Source organism: Nematostella vectensis, chromosome 7 (assembly GCF_932526225.1).
Source record: "Nematostella vectensis chromosome 7, jaNemVect1.1, whole genome shotgun sequence".
In the NCBI taxonomy this organism is placed as follows: Eukaryota; Metazoa; Cnidaria; class Anthozoa; order Actiniaria; family Edwardsiidae; genus Nematostella; species Nematostella vectensis.
This window is the reverse complement of record NC_064040.1, coordinates 4,760,844-4,785,818: the sequence shown is the minus strand read 5'-3', so window position 1 is coordinate 4,785,818 and position 24,975 is coordinate 4,760,844. Positions and strand designations below refer to the sequence as shown.

Sequence of the window (24,975 nt, the reverse complement as noted above, 5' to 3'; positions counted from 1 at the left end):
AATTACGTTGACACCTAGACCCTCTTGACTGCTTTGCTGATTGTTCGCGAATAAAGCTTATTGTATCAGACGCTCATAAGGTTCGGGAGAGGGTTGGGCGCTATTGCCGGGGTAAAGTTTATTGTGTGTGACCTGAGAGGGGATCTTCGTGTACTGATCGGGGGAGGGAAAGTTGGGGGAGGAGGGGCCCTCTGAAAGAATTCCCTTCAGTCTAAAGCTACCACCGCTGAGAATAAATGCGAATGAACGTCTAAAAAAAATTAGAACCCCAGGTAGGTAACGTAACAATTTCACGGGAATGCATAGAGCGCTATTGCAGTATTCAGTCAGAACTCAGGTAATTTTTTTCTGTTGGCCAACCATTTATTACACGCCATATTGATTCTATAGATACTGACAAGACTAAAAAAAGAGCTAAAACCTAGTAAGAGTTATAAGCGACATTTTTTCAACCTTTTAAAGCCTTCACTCGCCTTTTCTTCAGATTCACCAAACACGACCACGTGTGCCTCACACCCATCCCTTATGTCAGCTGAAGACAAAACCACTACCCTGACCTCCCCTGTAGAATTCAATACATCTGCCCTCTGTACCAGGCTCTCTGAAGTGCACAAGAACCTCCCATCTGCGATGTACACAGACAACCCATAACCGAGGTCTGCCATACGCGGCGCAAGAAAGAGTTGAGGCGTCGTCCCGTTGATCCTCGGGTTCACATCGATTACGAACTTGCCTCTCTTACTCGTCAACACATCGATCCCAACTATTCCAAAATACCCTTGCTTGTGCAGGTACTCCTTTACAGGACAAATCGTGCCCCACAGGAGCCCCCTGAGGTACAATTGCTTCGTCCAATCCACCACCCCACCACCCCACACAAATTTATCACCCATAATTTGGGTAGTCACACCCAGCCAATAAATCTCCCCGGACTTATGCAGATAGAACTGTAAACAGTAATTTCCATCAATGTCCTCGATGACCTCCGTTAGTATAGGAGGCTCACATCGCTGAAGATTATTTCGCAGCTCGACCAAGATCTGTTCCAGTTCTTGCTCCGTGTCTGCTTTAAATGTGCCCTTGGTGCCTTTTCCGTGTGCGGCCTTTACCATACACGGCAGGGCGTGGTTTTCCATGGTCATGTGATGCGGAGTATGTGCCCCCATCTCGGGGATGCTGTTTTTCGACAGCAACTTATAATGTACTTCCGGGTCGACTGCATGCTTGCAGGAGGGGATCATTTGATGCGGAAATGACGTCACTATGTCGTCATAATCCATAACCTCATGTATATGCTTGATAAATGGCGGAGTGAAACCTGGTACCCATTTTAACCAGTGTTGGCTTAGGGAGTGGCTAGGGGCCCCGCGGAGGAGTAAGGGGATACTGTCCCCCGCCACCGGACACGCCCTAAGTGGTAACAGGTACTCGTTGTATATCGCCGCTGGTGGAGGGAAATCGTAAATGAGAAATCTCTCGCTGTTTACAAACTCTAAACTAGTGTTGGAGCTTGAAGGGAACTCGAGGAGCATTGCGCCGTAAGGGACGTCTTGGCTTAGGAGACTGGTCAGGGTCACGTATTGGTGTCCTTGTTGTTCTGTCCCTTGTAATGATCTTATAGCGTTAGGGCTTGCGTGGATGCTTCTCTTGCTGTTAAGGGCAATGTCGTTAGGGACGAAAGTAGCCGCATGTAGCTTACTATTTATGTAGCTTTCAAGTTCTCGCCCGACTGTGCTGACATCCATCGTTATCTTTGCGGAATCTGAATAAAAATGGACAAACGTATATCAGGCTTTGGAAAATAGGTGAACATTTCTTTTTTATTCCAGTACCATTTACGTCGCGAGGGCATTTCTTGTTTCTCTAAAAGTTTGACGACACGCCCTAAGGGCGTGCCAGAGTGCAACATTACCACGCCGTTTATTACGCACGAAATGGCAGCAGTCTGACATTCTTTACCCTGGTAACTCAAGTCAGATGAGTAGCGCTTGTTTTCATTAGACAAATTGCGAATGCATTTTATTCGAGATACCGTTTTGCAATAAATGCTCCGGCTATCAAAACAAAGTTACCAGTCAGAGGACTGAGGTTTTGGAGAAAAAGGAAGACTAGTTCACCGTTTCATTCCTCTCGAGAACAGAGTTATACGAGGCGTAACTAGCTCACATAAAAAAACTCCCCTTTTTATATGCTGTACACGGTAGTGGCTTGTTCAATTTTGCGGCTTGTCCTTGTTCCAACAGTGCAAATTATTTTCACGTGTATTTTAAACTTATTTTGCTAGAAGTGGACCACAGGGGAAATCACGTCCGTGCTGCAATTTTATAGTTTTGTTAAATTTAATTCGTAGCTGTCAACTCAACTTGGACAGAAATCTTGTGAAATCGGGTGAAATACAGTAAATATGTGAAAAAAACAGAGCCAATGCGGGTGAACACAGAAAATGTATGAACCTTCTCAAAAATTTACTTATCCGCCACGACATGACAGAAAAACCTAAAAAATATGCAAAAATAGAGAAAAAGGAAAAAATTTCTTACAAAAGCCATCGTTTCCTTGTATTACGGACTGATTTTCAAAACACAAATAACGTGAGGCCGAGATGCACATACCGAGATTTTGGGCTTTTTATAAATTTTTTTCTTGATCATCCTTCTAAATTTCAATTTCCTTTTACAAAAAATCGCATCAATAAAAAAAAGTGTCATTTGATATTTCGTTTGCCGTCACTCACTAAGTACTACACTAAAATTTTCCGCCATATTAGATGTAAACTGGGCTTATTTGAAGTGTCATCTCATGTTTTTCCGTCATATCATCCGCCACATACTGGTCATTTCACAGTCATGTAGCTAACAAACAGCCAAAAAAGTCAAAAGAAAACTGCCAGCAAGATATTATTGTCATTGTCGTCACCGTAAGATCTCAAAAAACACTTTTTTGTACCATTACCTTTCTTACACAAGAACGTGTTGTGATTGGCAGTTTGAGCGTTTATGAAAACCATACTATTTTACCTGTGACTAAAAACTCAAGTGGAGATTGCGCCTGTCGTACAACACTCACCGGACATGCTTTCCTTAGGTCTACTGTCGCCCCTTAAGCCTGGTAAAACTAAAGGCGAATTAACTCCCTGTGATTTGGAAAAGTACAGTATGTATCGTTCTGGGTCACGCATTATTTCCTATTGTTTCGATAGCATTGCGTTATTTTGACAACTCACGAGGCGTGTATGGTCTTGTATGATCAATCGCACTTCGGCTTTTAGTGCCAAGTGTTCAGTATTGTCAAATGCTGAGTGTAATAATCTGGTCATTCTTACCGTCAGTGTTATAAAACCTTAGTGAGGGAACTCGATGTGGGTAGCCATCAGTTTTAGCATTGTCTCTGAGAGATTTTCTCATCAACAGACCCATGCCGACCGAGCTCGACCCCTAATATGCGGCTGGTCTTGATATAGAAATTTTTCAATTAAAGCTATCGCGATATTGGATCAGGTTGTGAGAAAGGAGCCTTGCGCCTTGCGGCGTACAAAATCGACAAATCAAGTTATAATGTCCGCACCCTGTGCTAGAAATATCAGAATGAATATACAAGAAAACAGATTATAATAAAAACAAGGGAGGGGGATGCCTTAAACCTAGCATCGTGAGCAGAGGATAGAAGAAAACCAGAGGTGCAGTAAATGTATGAGACATTATCTAAAATACAGAAAATACCTTGAAATTGCCTTTTGGGCCCCCTCCTGTTAAAAATCCTGGCTACGCCGCTAAATTACACTCCGTCTACACCGTCATTTTAAAAGTTTACCAATGGTTTCAACCCTTCTAGTTACTACTTCATATAATGGTAATTAAAAGACTCACACAACCTAATCATGGTGTATGCGTTGACATTTATTAGAAATTAGAACAATAACTCTGTATATCTAACGTAGCAAGTCTTAGAAACTAATCGCAAAAATATCCTTTAAATGGGGATTTCTAAACGAATATGTTGTCACACTGGCTATTTCATAATGTGCACAAAGCAGAGCTACCGTCGCAGTCTCGGTCTTGTATAGAGGGAAGGGGTTGAAAGAGGTTGTGCGAGAGGGTGCGCGAGCAGCACCCCTCAACCGCCAAAAGGTAAAGTCTTATATAAAACATCTATACCCCTCCCCCGCTACACGCCAGTGGCGTTGCGGATGTCTTTGGCGTTTTTTTTTTTTTTTTTCACGAAAATGTGCTTGAATCGACATATGGCTACGAATACTAGGCTATCTAACCTCCATATTTTGCGTTCAATTGAATCGGGGTGGGGGATTGGTGTTGAATCCCGGAGGGATTCGGTGTTGTATCGGAGGGTTTCGGTGTTAAAATGGAGGGATTAAGTGTTGTATCGGAGGGGTTCTGTGTTGAATCGGAGGGTTTCGGTGTTGTATTGGAGGGGTTCGGTGTTAAATCGAAGGGATTTGGTGTTGTATCGGAGGATTTCGGTGTTAAATCGGAGGGATTCGGTGTTGTATCGGAGGGATACGGTGTAAAATCGAAGGGATTCGGTGTTGTATCGGAGGGTTTCGGTGTTAAAATGGAGGGATTCAGTGTTGTATCGGAGGGGTTCTGTGTTGAATCGGAGGGTTTCGGTGTTGTATTGGAGGGGTTCGGTGTTAAATCGGAGGGATTCGGTGTTGTATCGGAGGATTTCGGTGTTAAATCGGAGGGATTCGGTGTTGTATCGGAGGGATACGGTGTTAAATCGGAGGGATTCGGTGTTGTATCGGAGGGATTCGGTGTTGTATCGGAGGGGTTCGGTGTTAAATCAGAGGGATTCGGTGTTACATTGAAGGGTTTTGGAGTCGACCGTCGCCAAGAGACTATTTGAATAAAGGCTAATCGAACATTATTATTTTGCATAAAACAATGCTACCGGTCAGAAAATTGAATTGCTTGTCCAGGAAGTCATACAAATTAAGATTAAAAACTTAAAACGACTCAGAATTCTAAACATCTGAACAATGAATCCATTTTTGTCAAACATCAATCAGGCAGATCTTGGTTATACTTACGTGTTAACAGCTTCGTGTGTATTTCCTTTTATGAAAGAACTTGTGAATTATCCCGGAGTATGTTAACACGCCTCAAATGGTGTATCATTCTACGGCCAGTGGAACGCGTATTTTACCCTCACTATCCTTGTTGAATTCTCCGATTGCTCGTTCACTGGCGATGTAACCCTATGGGATACAAGCTGCAAATACGATTATATTTACTTTTTGTGGACACAGGTGTCAGGAGGCGGCGACGGTTTTCTTTGGGGTTTTCGATCGCTTAAAATTTGCAAATCCAAACAATAGTTTTTAGAGCCTCTTTGTCCTTTTTCAGCAGATTTCCCCCCCGCCTTTTCCTGTGGTTATATTAGTGTTTCGTTTTTCCAAATCCTTTGCGGTTGTGTTGCATTTTTCTTAACTTAAAACTCTTCTGTTATGTGCGAATGAAATCCAATTAACTAGTTATTACAGGTTATAAAACGAACCGATCCAACTGAACCAACATCGGTCATTAAAACGAGCCGAAAACCTGTCAGCATACGGATGTATTTATTGGATAACATGAGCTAATCCGCACGCCCTTCTGTGACACCCATATATGCTTACTTCGCTCTTGTTGTTTGCTTTGCACTTAGGCTAGCAACAGAAATGCGCTTAGTAGAAAAGAACCGATGCTAGGTGCCGCCTCATTGAGGCTAACCACTAGATCAAGGTCTTTTCAACAACTCGTTAAAGAGCCGCGTGTAGGAGAACACCGCAGCACCCACGCGCAACGTACTACGGGCCCGCGTAAAATGCCAAGTTCGCACTAAAACCACCACAGGACTCGGTACAATTCTCACAGCTTGTTCACCGACTCGAAAAACAGCTTTCCCACGAAGCAAGTTCTACTACTCTCATTTGCAGTGGTTCGTAGAAAAGTAAAGGGACAGAGAAAGCGAACCATAACAATAAAGGTGCTTTGAGGTATCAAGCTAAACTTGTAAAAATATTCTTGTGTTTTAAATAAGCTCTAATTATTTATATTGTATTATCCATGAAAACTGTTAATCATGTTTTTCCGGTTTATACGGCATTACACCGGTCTATTTACCCACGCGCGCCCACCTGCCTGTCAGTAAAAGTCAAGTGAAAGACTAATCTTATTACTGTAAAAACAATAACAATTTGTGGTATTTGGGACGAAATGCGAAATTACGAGTTTCATTTTTTCAAGGCCTGTAAAACAGTAGCCCCATTGTCAGGCGATTTTATTTTTCTAAACTATTGGCTCCCGCAGATACTTCATAGTAACGTAAAGAGGGCTAATAATAAAACCGATGATATAATCATTATTTATCGCCAACGCTAAATGTCCGACAAAGATACAATTTGCTACAGAAAAAAAATTAAAAAGATGTAAAAAAATGAAAAACAAAATGTGTAATCAATCATTCACTAATATTTGTTCTAAAAGGCTTGGGCAAAAAGGTCAAGGAAAATAGAGGAGTATAATACAATCAAATTATGGAAGCAAATAAACAGGAAATATGCAATCTCTTTTTATTCAGTCTATTCGACACATACAATTCCGTGATTATACAAAAATAAAATACGTGAAATAGAATGGAGTTTCATAGTATATACACAAGAGTTTTAATCCACTACCTACAAACATGTTAAGAAAATCTTATATATGCTTCTTCTGGATACTAAGAAATAGGAGACATGCCTTATTCTCATGAAGCTCTAAGAAGCATGTACAAGTAAGGAAATCTAGTTTGATAAAATCCCCCCTTTGATAAAATTGAGAAATCCCAACAATAAAGAGAAATAGTTAGTGTTTGATATGATTTTATTTATAACGAACAAGTATTTTCCAGATTATTTCATTTACTTTTCACTGCATCGTCAGTTTAAGAAAACGAAAATAAAAAATTGAGGTGGAAAACTGAAACGCGCATGCAATAAGCAAAAAACCGTGCGCTTTTTGTTCGCCGTAATTTGTTGCAATGAGCAATAAATCGCGCGCTTTCTTTTCGCCGTATGGTTGCAATAAGCAATAAATCTCGCGCTTTCTTTTTGCCGTAATTTGTTGCAATAAGCAATAAATCGCGCGCTTTTTTTTTCGCCGTTATTTGTTTGGTTACGGTAATACATACCTTGTTTGCTATGGAAATCAAAAACCTCGAGTACGGCGTCAAGCTCACGGAAATGATTTAGTTTTCAGCTGGCGCCGATATGAAGTAGCGTTAGTCCTTGAGCGCCATACGAATGCTAACACAACTTACGGACACACGTAGGCTTCTACGTCTACGTATTTTCAATGGGCTATGTCAAAGGGTTCTGTTATTTTGTGTATCTTGTGAGCTCACGCTTACAATTACAATCGTTGAACTACATTGCAGCTTTCTAAAATCCATAAATTATTCCATTGGTCAACACTTAAAGTAATTCCATGTAAAGAATGCGCAAAATTCCCAAAGCCGCAAAGTAATAATATCAATGGAATTGTAATAACGATGGTTAGTTACTCTTTTTTTCTAAGAACGTCTAATTCCAGTTGAGGCTGGGCCGTTCATAATGTTGGGACATTTTAATAAGGCTGAATATGTTCTTAACGATGTTCTTAAATTTTAGTGTATATAAGAATATAATACCTAATGAATTACTAGGAAGAGAATTACACTAATGATCAATAACAATAATATGAAGGTTGTTTACTATGAGCACAATTTGATTCTGCATTTTTCAACGCATCAGGACTAAAAAAAAAAAAGATTTTTATGCTATCTGAGCCTCGGCATGTTCTTAGCATGTTCTTAAAATTTGGTGAAATCTCAGCCTGGACGTTCTTAAAAGAAAGGTTCTTATAATAAAAAAAGAGTGTATTACTTTTAAAGCTCTCTTTATGGTAATACAGTCAAAGAGCTTATAGAAAGAACAATGCAGACTATATTTCTTAGTATGGACACAGAGCTTATAGAAAGAACAATGCAAACAGAAGCTCTCTGTGATTTTGAGTAAAAGAAAAGTGCGGATGACAGTAGTGCTAAGCCACAAACATGACAATGGGGTCCGTCAGAAAGTTTTTTTGAGCGTTAGGAAACATGGAGAAGGACCCATCGCTTCTCACTTCATCCCTGGAGAAACAACGAACCTGAGAGTAAAAGTGTCAGCGGAAAAGTGACGCGACGCATGCTCATATAAAGGCTTGCTTGCTTGGGGGGGGGGGGGGGGGGGGGGCTGTCCTTACGTGTCAGCGGCAAAATGCACGCGACGCATGCTCATATAAAGGCTTGCTTGCTGGAGAGGCTGTCCATAAAAGGCTTGACAAGCTCCTTAGTAGCGAAGTTGAAGATGAGCCCGAAAGTGATCGAGATGGGAAGAGCAGGGAGGGCTTTTCTGTAGATGGCTAGGAGCAACAACGTCAAACAGAGACCCTAGGAAATAGAAAGCGAGCTGTGATAACAAATAATGTTATTGCTGAGTAAAGTCTCACACTTTGGACACATTGGTACTTGTATCAAGGGAGGGGTGCAGTGTATAAAGGAAGGGGTGCAGTGTATGTAGGGAGGGGTGCAGTGTATGTGGGAAGGGGTGCAGTGTATGTAGGAAGGGGTGCAGTGTATGTAGGGAGGGGTGCAGTGTATGTAGGGAGGGTGCAGTGTATGTAGGGAGGGTTGCAGTGTATGTAGGAAGGGGTGCAGTGTATGTAGGGAGGGTTGCAGTATATGTAGGGAGGGTTGCTGTGTATGTAGGGAGGGGTGCAGTGTATGTAGGAAGGGGTGCAGTGTATGTAGGGAGGGGTGCAGTGTATGTAGGGAGGGTTGCTGTGAATTTAGGGAGGGTTGCAGTGTATGTAGGAAGGGGTGCAGTGTATGTAGGGAGGGGTGCAGTGTATGTAGGGAGGGGTGCAGCGTATGTAGGGAGGGGTGCAGTGTATGTAGGGAGGGGTGCAGTGTATAATGGAAGGGGTGTAGTGTATCTAGGGAGGGGTGCAGTGTATAAAGGAAGGCGTGAAGTGTATCTAGGGAGGGTTGCAGTGTATGTAAGAAGGGTTGCAGTATATGTAGGAAGAGGTTCAGTGTATGTAGGAAGGGTTGCAGTGTATGTAGGAAGGGGTGCAGTGTATGTAGGAAGGGGTGCAGTGTATGTGGGAAGGGTTGCAGTGTATGTAGGAAGGGGTGCAGTGTATGTAGGAAGGGGTGCAGTGTATGTAGGAAGGGGTGCAGTGTATCTAGGGAGGGTTGCAGTGTATGTAAGAAGGGTTGCAGTGTATGTAGGAAGGGGTGTAGTGTATGTAGGAAGGGGTGCAATGTATGAAGGAAGGCGTGTAGTGTATCTAGGGAGGGTTGCAGTGTATGTAGGAAGGGGTGCAGTGTATGTAGGAAGGGGTGCAGTGTATGTAGGGAGGGTTGCAGTGTATGTAGGAAGGGGTGCAGTGTATGTAGGGAGGGTTGCAGTGTATGTAGGAAGGGGTGTAGTGTATGTAGGGAGGGGTGCAGTGTATGTAGGAAGGGTTGCAGTGTATGTAGGAAGGGTTGCTGTGTATGTAGGGAGGAGTGCAGTGTATGTAGGAAGGGGTGCAGTGTATGTAGGAAGGGGTGCAGTGTATGTAGGAAGGGGTGCAGTGTATGTAGGAAGGGGTGCAGTGTATGTGGGGAGGGGTGAAGTGTATGTAGGAAGGGGTGTAGTGTATGTAGGAAGGGGTGCAGTGTATGTAGGGAGGGGTGCAGTGTATGTAGGAAGGGGTTTAGTGTATGTAGGAAGGGTTGCAGTGTATGTAGGAAGGGGTGCAGTGTATGTAGGAAGGGGTGCAGTGTATGTAGGGAGGGGTGCAGTGTATGTAGGAAGGGGTGTAGTGTATGTAGGAAGGGGTGCAGTGTATGTAGGGAGGGTTGCAGTGTATGTAGGAAGGGTTGCTGTGTATGTAGGGAGGGGTGCAGTGTATGTAGGAAGGGGTGCAGTGTATGTAGAAAGGGGTGCAGTGTATGTGGGAAGGGGTGCAGTGTATGTAGGAAGGGGTGCAGTGTATGTAGGAAGGGGTGCAGTGTATGTAGGAAGGGGTGCAGTGTATGTAGGAAGGGGTGCAGTGTATGTAGGAAGGGGTGCAGTGTATGTGGGAAGGGTTGCTGTGTATGTAGGGAGGGGTGCAGTGTATGTAGGAAGGGGTGCAGTGTATGTAGAAAGGGGTGCAGTGTATGTGGGAAGGGGTGCAGTGTATGTAGGAAGGGGTGCAGTGTATGTAGGAAGGGGTGCAGTGTATGTAGGAAGGGGTGCAGTGTATGTAGGGAGGGGTGCAGTGTATGTAGGGAGGGTTGCAGTGTATGTAGGAAGGGGTGCAGTGTATGTAGGAAGGGGTGCAGTGTATGTAGGGAGGGTTGCAGTGTATGTAGGAAGGGGTGCAGTGTATGTAGGGAGGGGTGCAGTGTATGTAAGAAGGGTTGCAGTATATGTAGGAAGAGGTTCAGTGTATGTAGGAAGGGTTGCAGTGTATGTAGGAAGGGGTGCAGTGTATGTAGGAAGGGGTGCAGTGTATGTGGGAAGGGTTGCTGTGTATGTAGGGAGGGGTGCAGTGTATGTAGGAAGGGGTGCAGTGTATGTAGAAAGGGGTGCAGTGTATGTGGGAAGGGGTGCAGTGTATGTAGGAAGGGGTGCAGTGTATGTAGGAAGGGGTGCAGTGTATGTAGGAAGGGGTGCAGTGTATGTAGGGAGGGGTGCAGTGTATGTAGGGAGGGTTGCAGTGTATGTAGGAAGGGGTGCAGTGTATGTAGGAAGGGGTGCAGTGTATGTAGGGAGGGTTGCAGTGTATGTAGGAAGGGGTGCAGTGTATGTAGGGAGGGTTGCAGTGTATGTAGGAAGGGGTGTAGTGTATGTAGGGAGGGGTGCAGTGTATGTAGGAAGGGTTGCAGTGTATGTAGGAAGGGTTGCTGTGTATGTAGGGAGGGGTGCAGTGTATGTAGGAAGGGGTGCAGTGTATCTAGGAAGGGTTGCAGTGTATGTAGGAAGGGGTGCAGTGTATGTAGGAAGGGGTGCAGTGTATGTAGGAAGGGGTGCAGTGTATGTAGGAAGGGGTGCAGTGTATGTAGGGAGGGGTGCAGTGTATGTAAGAAGGGTTGCAGTATATGTAGGAAGAGGTTCAGTGTATGTAGGAAGGGTTGCAGTGTATGTAGGAAGGGGTGCAGTGTATGTAGGAAGGGGTGCAGTGTATGTGGGAAGGGTTGCTGTGTATGTAGGGAGGGGTGCAGTGTATGTAGGAAGGGGTGCAGTGTATGTAGAAAGGGGTGCAGTGTATGTGGGAAGGGGTGCAGTGTATGTAGGAAGGGGTGCAGTGTATGTAGGAAGGGGTGCAGTGTATGTAGGAAGGGGTGCAGTGTATGTAGGGAGGGGTGCAGTGTATGTAGGGAGGGTTGCAGTGTATGTAGGAAGGGGTGCAGTGTATGTAGGAAGGGGTGCAGTGTATGTAGGGAGGGTTGCAGTGTATGTAGGAAGGGGTGCAGTGTATGTAGGGAGGGTTGCAGTGTATGTAGGAAGGGGTGTAGTGTATGTAGGGAGGGGTGCAGTGTATGTAGGAAGGGTTGCAGTGTATGTAGGAAGGGTTGCTGTGTATGTAGGGAGGAGTGCAGTGTATGTAGGAAGGGGTGCAGTGTATGTAGGAAGGGGTGCAGTGTATGTAGGAAGGGGTGCAGTGTATGTAGGAAGGGGTGCAGTGTATGTGGGGAGGGGTGAAGTGTATGTAGGAAGGGGTGTAGTGTATGTAGGAAGGGGTGCAGTGTATGTAGGGAGGGGTGCAGTGTATGTAGGAAGGGGTTTAGTGTATGTAGGAAGGGTTGCAGTGTATGTAGGAAGGGGTGCAGTGTATGTAGGAAGGGGTGCAGTGTATGTAGGGAGGGGTGCAGTGTATGTAGGAAGGGGTGTAGTGTATGTAGGAAGGGGTGCAGTGTATGTAGGGAGGGTTGCAGTGTATGTAGGAAGGGTTGCAGTGTATGTAGGAAGGGTTGCTGTGTATGTAGGGAGGGGTGCAGTGTATGTAGGAAGGGGTGCAGTGTATGTAGAAAGGGGTGCAGTGTATGTGGGAAGGGGTGCAGTGTATGTAGGAAGGGGTGCAGTGTATGTAGGAAGGGGTGCAGTGTATGTAGGAAGGGGTGCAGTGTATGTAGGGAGGGGTGCAGTGTATGTAGGAAGGGGTGCAGTGTATGTAGGAAGGGGTGCAGTGTATGTAGGAAGGGGTGCAGTGTATGTAGGAAGGGGTGCAGTGTATGTAGGAAGGGGTGCAGTGTATGTAGGAAGGGGTGCAGTGTATGTAGGGAGGGGTGCAGTGTATGTAAGAAGGGTTGCTGTGTATGTAGGGAGGGGTGCAGTGTATGTAGGAAGGGGTGCAGTGTATGTAGGAAGGGGTGCAGTGTATGTAGGGAGGGGTGCAGTGTATGTAAGAAGGGGTGCTGTGTATGTAGGGAGGGGTGCAGTGTATGTAGGGAGGGGTGCAGTGTATGTAGGGAGGGTGGAGTGTGTACATAGGAAGGGGTGCATGAATGTGAGTGGCTGGGAGATATATGTTATATTACACTTACAATAAGTATAGCCACAAAGCAGGCAATAGTAGTGTTCCAGTCCTTGTACGAGGAAGCTTTACCGACCAACACACTGTAGAAGATGAAATCCCCAAGACCAAGCTTCACACCCTCTGTGGAAAGAAGTGAAAAACAATCATATATTTTTATGGTACTTACGGTCATCTACTTGATGTAGTGAAAGAGTCATGATGTAGGCACTCAACGGTTACGGCATCCCACAGGCAACTAAACACTCCATGCACAAACTAGATGCGAAAATGACAATGTGTCCCCTCTCCCTTTAGAAACAAGGAAATAAGCCAGTCTCAGACATGACTGATGGTTAAGGTGGTCACTCACTCTCTTCCTCCTCGCCGTTTTGCTGTGGCTGCTGCTGCCCTGCTTCTCCCAGGTTCCTGACGGCATTCCGCGCCTCCTCTGATGTTGGGCCCTCCCCTGATCTCTCTACCTCTTCCTCGTTCTCTCCGGCAGAGTTCTCCTGGCTAGCAGGGTGATTGCTGCTTGGATCACGATCAGCCATACCAACTGTCCACATCATAGTAGCTATCAAGAATAATAATAATAATAATAATAATAATAATAATAATAATAATAATAATAATAATAATAATAATAATAATAATAATAATAATAATAATAATAATAATAATAATAATAATAATAATAATAATAATATAATAATATGTCATTGTTAAAGGAACATGAGCCTTAAAAGGTGGATGCACCATAAATAAAATATACTCACGTATAAGTTTAATAAATCGAGCACTTAGTGCCAAAAAATGGCAAATACTGTACCTGAGGGTTTTTGTAGCTTGCATTCAAATGCTTTCACTATACGGGGAGTAACAGCTACTTATACTACAAGCCCCAAGCTTATTCAGGGCATTGGACAGCAGCTACATATATACTTAAGATGGAATTCATTAGACAAGAAATCTTCTATACTTTTAAAAAGACACCAAAACTAAAGCAGCAGGACTTGTCTTAAGACTCATTCAAACGGTGCCAACATTGGTCAACATAGCTTGCATCACTACACTTGGTTTACCACCAAGACAAACAAATGATGGCAGACTATGCTTCACAACATGGTAACCAAACCGCACTAGTGTTAGTTGTATTGGCCTGAGAGGGTTGTACAGCTTGCTTAGGGTTTTATTTTGCTTCAGTTTATGTCCATAGTATAGACTCACAGGAATATATGAGAGAAGGAAAAAGAGGCTCATCTCTTTCTTGTGCTGTTTGAACCAAAATCTTTAGAGGGCCCTTGGGACACAAGACGGCAAATAAATCTGGGGAAAAAGATCATAATGTAGAATATATTCAGGATAGACGCCTTTAATAAACTGTAGAGTCACTGCATATCACTTTTAATTAATACACATTTAAAGGGAGCAATATTAATAATTAACATCATCATAATTATTATAAATTCAAGAAGAAATGACTCCTCACTTGGTGCCTGGGATCAATATCTTTAGTGTTCACTCTCCAGTGACACAGAGAAATTAATAATAAACATGTACTGGGTCAATCACATCCCAGCATATAACCTACCATATAATGAGATAGCTGCCAGAATTGCCCAAGTAGTCCAGTCAGGCAGGTATTTGATAAAGACTAATGCCTGAAAAATATGTAAGATACTAAAAAACTGACAGATGTTTCAGGTAATGTCTCAACTTTACCAATAAAGCTTATCTTTGGACTTTTGGGGGATAAAAGAAGAAAAAGAAGCCATATTCCCCCCTCTGGTTCTTACCATTAAAGCGCTGACAAGAATAAGATAAGCCTGCTGCAGGATGAGGGGCCCCTTCCAGTGGATGCAGATCATGCCGACAACACCAAAGTTCCACAGGATAAGAGACAATGTGATGTAGTCCATCGCTACATTATATACCCTCAGGAGTTCCCTGTCAAAAGGAAGACTCATTAACATTCATTCCCATGTACCTGATACTTAAGAGTCTTAAAGTCATGCCTGGCATAACAGGGTGACTGTTTGTCTGAGCTTGGGCATCACATCCCATGTCTAGGGCCGATGTAGTCAGCGGCTATGGTGGGTAGAGAGATTCACTCACAATGTTAACAAATATGTTGAATTTTTGGACCCCAAAAATCTGCTTTACACATGCAGGGAGGCCTTTTTTCAGACATCTCAGTATGACATTGCAAGGTATCTATAGAGGTCGTTTAGCATTTTAGCTATTTTATGTTGCGTTTCTCAACTTTTGAATCTCTCAGTTATGCAAATAAATTGGGTCAAAGAGCCATGGAACAATTATTACATTTGTGAATTATAAAACCTGGAAGGTCGAAACCAAAGAATTTATAAACATATGCTATTTCATGATGTAAAAGGTTTGTTATTATCTTAAACTGTTGAAATCAAGCTTAGATTTGCAGAGCAGGACTTCAGTGAATTAGTCACAGATTTGTGAAATTGTATAAAATTACAATTATTGAAACTGAATTACTAAAACATTAAGGCTTTGTACCACACTATCTCAACTGTCGGTTGGCTTAGATGGGTAGGATGATTAATTCATATTGAAAATTGGGGAATACAATGAAATAAGCACAATTATAATACCACATAGAGTTTCAGGGCTCAGAACTACGCATACCGTATTGTACATGATGACATTTTGTTAATAAAATTTGTGACTGAAAAACAAATCTTGATCAAGTTCGAGTATTTGGCTAGTGAATTAAAAAAAGATCGGAATTTGTAGGCATTGATTTCCATGATATTCAAATGTATTTTGATTCACTGTTTTTGCAATAAAATAAATCACAGGAATCTATCGTGTTTAATTTGTTTGCGCCCTGTGAGTACCACAGAGTCTTACCATGTTACATAAACACAGATTTCTATACATTCTTTAAAAGCATATACAACAAAATTGGGTTTCTTGCAGATTTTAGAGGAAATGTCCTCTGTTCTCTGAAATGGCCATATTACAAATTTATGCTGTGTTTACACTTGAGCGTCAACCTAGGTTCAGTTAACTGAACCCCGGTTAGGAGAAATATGTTTACACTTGAAAACTTAACCTCGGTTGATCATTCAGCTGGAACAGCGCCGGTGTTATCAATTTAAATTCTGAGGTCAAATTGCTGCTGCGATTATTGAGATTTTTCTGGCCGTTCTTGTTATTCTGTGGTGGCTTCCGCTTACAAGATTCACTATAATTCAAGATGATCTTTTAGGGATCACCTTGCCTGATGTTTTCCCTGATGTTTGTCGTTTTTGTTTTTATTGTTTTTGCTAGTACGTCAGGGATTCGCAGTCCCTTGACTTGAAAACTAGTTTGTTGTAAAGTATTATGTAAAATGTCCAGCAAAATGTGCGGATCTCAAAAAGATGTGGTAATCTCATGGCTATTGAGTAACCACTAGTTGAGAAATGACTGACATCGGAAAGAGATAGCTGACAAGAACTGTCAACAGATTTACCTGTAACCTTGGTTGAGTACGCTCGACCATGCCTCCTGGAATGGTTGAGCTCAACCGAGTTTGCAGATCCTTTGTAATTGCCGGCATATAAGTGGCTATTTGGACCGTGTTCACACACACTTCAAATCTAACCTAGGTTGGGTAGTTACTCAACCTAGGTTGGATGCTCAAGTGTAAACACAGCATTAAGCAATTTGATCATTTCAACTGTCATAGATGTGTTCAAAACATTCTCCTGTAGTTTATTTGCAGTTCTTGACATTTCCGGTAAATATGGTTGCAATCGGTGTAAAATTCATTGAGAAAAAAAGCTGTTTAGAAAAAAAATTAATATTATGAGAGCAAGATTTTGAATGTATACAGAAATGCTTCAGTGATTCCAGACAATAGTGAATTACGAACAACAATGGCACGTGATGTTGAGCCTGTGTTACAAGTGGCCAGTCCAAGCACAAGTTCCTGCAAAAAGTCACCCTGTTGCCTGGCACATGGTTTTGTAAGCTTTGAACAATATGCAAATGAGACATTCATTTCAGTAGAAAACTAAATCCACTTGAACCACTGTGAAAATCAATCCATTATAAAACACCTCAGTCATTATTTCTAAAGTATCAAACAATGCAGGGACAGTTTTTTTTTTCAAAATAAGTCATTTAAAAAGATTAAAAACAAAGACAAATCAAATCTGTAAAGCAGATTGTAAAATAGCAACCACCTATTACTGTATATCCACCTCCAGCTTGAATTTGGATCTTTTAGTAACAGGGTGAGTGCCTTGCTTAACTCTAGCTTACATAGGTGGTTCAACTTTCAACAATTCCATTGCTTTTTTTAAAGGAGGAAAGGTCAGATTACTGAGCATCCTACTTACTGGAAGTAAATATATCCAAAGAAGAAGAGAAGCATAAGAGAGGATAGCACAAGCCACCCTGATATTATCTGAAAAAGAATTAAGAAGTATTATTTATTTAAAAAAGAAAGAGGTTTCTTGCATTTTGCCCTATAAAAGGTCACACACTAGTATGTCTTTAACTAGTAAAAGTTTACAACATAGGGGAACAGAATATTGTGGAGCTACACAGCAATAAAAAAAAATGTTTTTGTAGGTAAATTCCAAACCTACAAAATTATATGCATGACTCAGCCACGATACACTAAATCTTAAATTTAGACAGCCAAAAAAATTCTTGAAAAAAAAAAGGTTTACTTACACAGTAACATCTAAACTTGTATAAGACCACAAGTATTATAGTAAGGACCAGAACCACGCCTATCACAATTAATGCATTTGCAATGGCCTCTCCTGCCTTCTGTGCATTGCTGATTCCTGTCTCCTCATGGAAAGGTGTATAGACTCTACAGACAAAACAAGCCAATTAGACAGGACCTACTGATATCAGAAATAGGTTACTTCTAAAGAACATGGACTAGACTATTCTAGAGACTACTTAAGAACAACAAAGAAACACTAAATACCTAAAATGAAAAAAAAGCAAAGGGGGGGGGATATTTTTAGGGAGTGGATATTTTGTACCTTTACGGGGAGGCTTATTCGAAATAGAGTGCTTATTAGAAGCTGGGCACTAGAACAAGCATTTATGGTACTACAATAAGATAAGCTATCATGATAATTTGCACTGCCACTGTTATGGGGGCACTATCCACTGTAGCTAGTGTATACTCACAAGTACTGTCCACTGTAGCTAGTGTATACTCACAAGTACTGTCCACTGTAGCTAGTGTATACTCACAAGTACTGTCCACTGTAGCTAGTGTATACTTACAAGTACTGTCCACTGTAGCTAGTGTATACTTACAAGTACTGTCCACTGTAGCTAGTGTATACTCACAAGTACTGTCCACTGTAGCTAGTGTATACTTACAAGTACTGTCCACTGTAGCTAGTGTATACTTACAAGTACTGTCCACTGTAGCTAGTGTATACTCACAAGTACTGTCCACTGTAGCTAGTGTATACTTACAAGTACTGTCCACTGTAGCTAGTGTATACTTACAAGTACTGTCCACTGTAGCTAGTGTATACTTACAAGTACTGTCCACTGTAGCTAGTGTATACTCACAAGTACTGTCCACTGTAGCTAGTGTATACTCACAAGTACTGTCCACTGTAGCTAGTGTATACTCACAAGTACCGTCCACTGTAGCTAGTGTATACTCACAAGTACTGTCCACTGTAGCTAGTGTATACTTACAAGTACTGTCCACTGTAGCTAGTGTATACTTACAAGTACTGTCCACTGTAGCTAGTGTATACTTACAAGTACTGTCCACTGTAGCTAGTGTATACTCACAAGTACTGTCCACTGTAGCTAGTGTATACTCACAAGTACTGTCCACTGTAGCTAGTGTATACTTACAAGTACTATCCACTGTAGCTAGTGTATACTTACAAGTACTGTCCACTGTAGCTAGTGTATACTCACAAGTACTGTCCACTGTAGCTAGTGTATACTCACAAGTACTGTCCACTGTAGCTAGTGTATACTCACAAGCACTATCCAACTTACAAGCACTATCCACTGTAGCTAGTGTATACTCACAAGCACTATCCACTGTAGCTAGTGTATACTTACAAGTACTATCCACTGTAGCTAGTGTATACTCACAAGCACTATCCACTGTAGCTAGTGTATACTCACAAGTACTGTCCACTGTAGCTAGTGTATACTCACAAGTACTGTCCACTGTAGCTAGTGTATACTCACAAGTACTGTCCACTGTAGCTAGTGTATACTCACAAGTACTGTCCACTGTAGCTAGTGTATACTCACAAGTACTATCCAACTTACAAGCACTATCCACTGTAGCTAGTGTATACTCACAAGCACTATCCACTGTAGCTAGTGTATACTCACAAGTACTGTCCACTGTAGCTAGTGTATACTCACAAGTACTGTCCACTGTAGCTAGTGTATACTCACAAGTACTGTCCACTGTAGCTAGTGTATACTCACAAGTACTATCCAACTTACAAGCACTATCCACTGTAGCTAGTGTATACTCACAAGCACTATCCACTGTAGCTAGTGTATACTCACAAGTACTGTCCACTGTAGCTAGTGTATACTCACAAGTACTGTCCACTGTAGCTAGTGTATACTCACAAGTACTGTCCACTGTAGCTAGTGTATACTCACAAGTACTGTCCACTGTAGCTAGTGTATACTCACAAGTACTGTCCACTGTAGCTAGTGTATACTTACAAGTACTGTCCACTGTAGCTAGTGTATACTTACAAGTACTGTCCACTGTAGCTAGTGTATACTCACAAGTACTGTCCACTGTAGCTAGTGTATACTCACAAGTACTGTCCACTGTAGCTAGTGTATACTTACAAGTACTGTCCACTGTAGCTAGTGTATACTCACAAGTACTGTCCACTGTAGCTAGTGTATACTTACAAGTACTGTCCACTGTAGCTAGTGTATACTCACAAGTACTGTCCACTGTAGCTAGTGTATACTCACAAGTACTGTCCACTGTAGCTAGTGTGTACTTACAAGTACTGTCCACTGTAGCTAGTGTATACTCACAAGTACTGTCCACTGTAGCTAGTGTATACTTACAAGTACTGTCCACTGTAGCTAGTGTGTACTTACAAGTACTGTCCACTGTAGCTAGTGTATACTCACAAGTACTGTCCACTGTAGCTAGTGTATACTCACAAGTACTGTCCACTGTAGCTAGTGTATACTCACAAGTACTGTCCACTGTAGCTAGTGTATACTCACAAGTACTGTCCACTGTAGCTAGTGTATACTCACAAGTACTGTCCACTGTAGCTAGTGTATACTTACAAGTACTGTCCACTGTAGCTAGTGTATACTTACAAGTACTGTCCACTGCAGCTAGTGTATACTCACAAGTACTGTCCACTGTAGCTAGTGTATACTCACAAGTACTGTCCACTGTAGCTAGTGTATACTCACAAGCACTATCCACTGTAGCTAGTGTATACTTACAAGTACTGTCCACTGTAGCTAGTGTATACTCACAAGTACTGTCCACTGTAGCTAGTGTATACTTACAAGTACTGTCCACTGTAGCTAGTGTATACTTACAAGTACTGTCCACTGTAGCTAGTGTATACTTACAAGTACTGTCCACTGTAGCTAGTGTATACTCACAAGTACTGTCCACTGTAGCTAGTGTATACTCACAAGTACTGTCCACTGTAGCTAGTGTATACTTACAAGTACCGTCCACTGTAGCTAGTGTATACTCACAAGTACTGTCCACTGTAGCTAGTGTATACTCACAAGTACTGTCCACTGTAGCTAGTGTATACTCACAAGTACTGTCCACTGTAGCTAGTGTATACTTACAAGTACTGTCCACTGTAGCTAGTGTATACTCACAAGTACTGTCCACTGTAGCTAGTGTATACTCACAAGTACTGTCCACTGTAGCTAGTGTATACTCACAAGTACTGTCCACTGTAGCTAGTGTATACTTACAAGTACCGTCCACTGTAGCTAGTGTATACTCACAAGTACTGTCCACTGTAGCTAGTGTATACTCACAAGTACTGTCCACTGTAGCTAGTGTATACTCACAAGTACTGTCCACTGTAGCTAGTGTATACTCACAAGTACTGTCCACTGTAGCTAGTGTATATTTACAAGTACTATCCACTGTAGCTAGTGTATATTTACAAGTACTGTCCACTGTAGCTAGTGTATACTTACAAGTACTGTCCACTGTAGCTAGTGTATACTCACAAGTACTGTCCACTGTAGCTAGTGTATACTCACAAGTACTATCCACTGTAGCTAGTGTATACTTACAAGTACTGTCCACTGTAGCTAGTATATACTTACAAGTACTGTCCACTGTAGCTAGTGTATATTTACAAGTACTGTCCACTGTAGCTAGTGTATACTCACAAGTACTGTCCACTGTAGCTAGTGTATACTTACAAGTACTGTCCACTGTAGCTAGTGTATACTTACAAGTACTGTCCACTGTAGCTAGTGTATACTTACAAGTACTGTCCACTGTAGCTAGTGTATACTCACAAGTACTGTCCACTGTAGCTAGTGTATACTTACAAGTACTGTCCACTGTAGCTAGTGTATACTTACAAGTACTGTCCACTGTAGCTAGTGTATACTTACAAGTACTGTCCACTGTAGCTAGTGTATACTCACAAGTACTGTCCACTGTAGCTAGTGTATATTTACAAGTACTGTCCACTGTAGCTAGTGTATACTCACAAGTACTGTCCACTGTAGCTAGTGTATACTCACAAGTACTGTCCACTGTAGCTAGTGTATACTTACAAGTACTGTCCACTGTAGCTAGTGTATACTTACAAGTACTGTCCACTGTAGCTAGTGTATACTCACAAGTACTATCCACTGTAGCTAGTGTATACTTACAAGTACTATCCACTGTAGCTAGTGTATACTCACAAGTACCGTCCACTGTAGCTAGTGTATACTCACAAGTACTATCCACTGTAGCTAGTGTATACTTACAAGTACTGTCCACTGTAGCTAGTGTATACTTACAAGTACTGTCCACTGTAGCTAGTGTATACTTACAAGTACTGTCCACTGTAGCTAGTGTATACTTACAAGTACTGTCCACTGTAGCTAGTGTATACTTACAAGTACTGTCCACTGTAGCTAGTGTATACTTACAAGTACTGTCCACTGTAGCTAGTGTATACTTACAAGTACTGTCCACTGTAGCTAGTGTATACTCACAAGTACTGTCCACTGTAGCTAGTGTATACTTACAAGTACTGTCCACTGTAGCTAGTGTATACTTACAAGTACTGTCCACTGTTTTCTGTGTAGTATGTAACAGATGATATTGTTGCCACAACGACCAGCATACAAGTGGATACAGGAATTATCAGCATCATGACACTCCGTGCACCATATTTCAGCATCTCTTCCTCGTCTGCTTCACTCTCATTATCATCTTCCACTTGTGGAAGGACATTATCTGTGCTGCTCTGGCGGCGTAAATTTCTTGGATCATTCTCACGGTCGCACATTTCATCATCATCTTCATCCCTCTGTTCAGATAAAGCATTAGTCAAATGGATAAGTTTATAAACCTGTGTAGCCTATCCAAGAACTAATATTTTGGCTTCTGAGATTTAGTAAGTGCATTCTAAATCCAGCGACTTACAACACAACTAGACTTGCAAAGCATCAGCTAAGTTTACTAAAGCTGAGCTTATGAAATAAGCGATTTATTTGAACAGTTGAAGAATCTTTTGCACCAGTAAAACTTACTGTATAGTGATCACGAATTGTCAAATGTTTCATGGCATGGGTTTAAAAAGGGTTTGCAGAGTTTATTTTATATATAATACTTACTGAGAATTGGGAATTCATTTAAGCATTAATAAATGCCTGTGGCCTTAATGCAATGCCCTGCTGCGTAAGCATAAATGTTTTTTTTTATATTTTGAAGTTTATACTTTAACACAAGAAGTTTGTGTTAAACAAAAGTTGTGTTTTTGTCGCATGACGGGTCCACTTCTTGTACTTAACCTATATAAAGTAAAGTAATTGTGCTCAGGGCTCCTGCTGATAGTATTTTGCCATTCAGACATCTGATAGAACCACCAAGATCCTCATAAACAATAAAGGTTATCTGACTCTTACTGTACTCTGAGAGAAACACACCCCTTGTTTTACCTAAAGGAAGAATTCATTCATTCTGTTTCCATCTTTTTACTAGATCTTTCAGTTTATCCATTCAATAATTGGAATTTGTAAAAGCTAATAACATAATAAATAAAAGGCCTGTAGTGTGTGACGAACAGAGGGCAATCGAACATAAATTAAGAACAATCGAAGATTTTAAAGGTGGTCGTGTTGTTCCACGATATACAAATAACCAATTCACGTTACAGTACCATCAAATAAACATTTTAAACAAATAAATAAAAACTAAAACTTTATATATATTAAGTGTAGACGCCAATACTTAGTTTTCAAAAATGAAAGATAAAAAAATTCCGACCAAAGTTATCTTACGATCATTGAATGGTTATAACGATCGCATGATATCATGACAGCCACCACCACTAAACTCACATTCGAAACGAGCCCCATTACCAGCAATACACTATCACTAAACCAAGAAATCGTTGAAATAACAATCTTAGCAGCCAAAGGCGCCATAGAGCTTCAATTTCCGACATTTTCGTTTTTTATTTTCTTTCTTACCAAATCCCTTTCTTCGCGCCGGGCATTTGAGCGCCTGCCAGATATTCGCACGGGTGATTCGTCTCCCATTAGTTTGGATGTTTCATCAGCAGAATCCTCACTCATTTATAGGGCATTTTCAGCGGATCTTGGGTGTTTTTTTATAGTGTAATGTCGGCGTTTCTTTTCCGGCTTTACATATTTTGGTAGCGATCCAATATGGCGGAAACCAGCAGTGACGTCATGTGCCAGGCTTGGTGCTCGGTCCAGGCTTTTGAACCGAGATTCACACAGCTTTACCAGCAATAATACTAAGTTTTCCAAACACATTACATAGGGGGTCGGAGAACTCCCATGAAGATAGACATGGGTGATCGTCGGCAAAATCAATTTTAACCCTAAGTGATAACACTTTGTATGTAGTTAACAGCAATTCTTACGCCTAAATAATTTTGGTAACCCAGCAGGGACTCATACATACTTGCCCTAAGCACACACAGAAGACACATTTTCAGATATACAGCACATCTCTAGACTACATTCATATCAGTTGTTACTAGGATGTGATGATCCACTAGCGTGAGATCTCCTTAGGGATAGCAGAAGCGGGAAAAAATTGAATGCCCCCTAAGGGATGGTTCGTAGACTTTTATACTCTAAAGATAGGGCGATCCCTTCCATCTACTTTTATGGAGTCCCCACGAGTTTTGGGAACAAAGCTTTTTACTATACTACATGCCTTACATAATAGTCCTTGGGGTAGTCTGTTTGTGTTTAAATTCAAGTTTTTCCCTCCAAGAGTCTCCCAAAGCAATTTCAATCTTTCTAAAAGAGGGGGGCGTAAGGGTTTGCGGTGATGCAGTTTTGCCTTTAATCTGGCAAGGTTTTTCGTATTTTATTCCGCGGTTATGCGGTTTCTCTAGACTGCGCGGTTTACGGTTATTGACTTAGTTTGACGGTTTTTGGCGTTTTTTCTGTGCGGTTTTTGCACCCCCTTCTAAAAGGTCTGAAACAGCTTAACACGTCATTCTGAGAGGGAGGTTGTGACCATGCGCCAACAACACATACAAGGCATAAGCCACAGTCGGCCTTATAAGTTTTGACTTCAAAAAAATGTGTTTCCCCTTATCCTTCCTTCGAACGAATTTGCGGCGGGCATTCTTTTACCCAGTTGTTGAGCAAGTGCATTCAGCCGGCTAGTATGGGTGTTACTAGAAACTAGCATCAGTGTAGACTGTCCGCCTGTAGCTAAAGGTAAGGGGTGTTCAGGTCCTACAGGTTCCATAAATGAAAGGCTATTCATGTGTACTTCCCAAAAACCCAGGTTGAATGAAACGAATGTACCCTTCCGTATTAACTATAAGCTGAATGTTGCTGTAATTAAGTCTCTGATGTTCAGTTAGGGGTCGGTGTAGCGCAAGCATGGACTTGAATACAATTGCACCACGCTTTTAAACATCTCCATTTATTTTCCTTTTAATTCACCGGAGTGGGAGAGTTAACGTCCAAAATCTGTTATGAGAAATCTGTATTAGTTACATAAAAGACTCGAACTAATATCATTTCAAAGTTTCTTACCCAGTTGTGTGTTGTAGTTTCTCGTGAGTCGTCTGGCTAGTACTATATAATAAAATTGCATTATGACGTAATACTTAACGTTCCAATTACACAAATGTCACTCGTTACACTCCCCCAACTATAAAAAAGGGTTTTTCAGAAAAGTAGTTATCGTAAA

General features: G+C 41.6%; 1 protein-coding gene across 5 annotated transcripts; it reads right to left on the bottom strand.

The window, feature by feature from the left end:
* Positions 1-341: 341 nt before the first annotated feature.
* On the bottom strand, positions 342-23,494 carry LOC5504306 (presenilin-1). 5 transcript variants are annotated; one of them, XM_048730339.1, is made up of 11 exons: positions 23,262-23,494; positions 21,846-22,096; positions 17,259-17,403; positions 16,919-16,986; positions 14,351-14,501; positions 14,146-14,215; positions 13,782-13,880; positions 12,925-13,128; positions 12,583-12,695; positions 8,265-8,451; positions 342-1,762 (listed from the first exon to the last, which is right to left on the bottom strand). In XM_048730339.1, the coding sequence occupies exons 1-10, from the start codon at positions 23,364-23,366 to the stop codon at positions 8,296-8,298; spliced, it is 1,362 nt and encodes a 453-aa protein (XP_048586296.1). In that variant the 5' UTR covers positions 23,367-23,494; the 3' UTR covers positions 342-1,762; positions 8,265-8,295. The 5 variants fall into 5 exon arrangements, with proteins under 5 accessions (XP_048586296.1, XP_032224635.1, XP_048586294.1 ...); XM_048730338.1 differs by lacking the exon at positions 342-1,762 and having other exon boundaries at positions 6,558-8,451; XM_032368744.2 differs by lacking the exons at positions 8,265-8,451; positions 12,583-12,695; positions 12,925-13,128; ... (5 more) ...; positions 21,846-22,096; positions 23,262-23,494 and adding an exon at positions 5,048-8,194.
* Between the last annotated feature and the right edge of the window lie 1,481 nt (positions 23,495-24,975).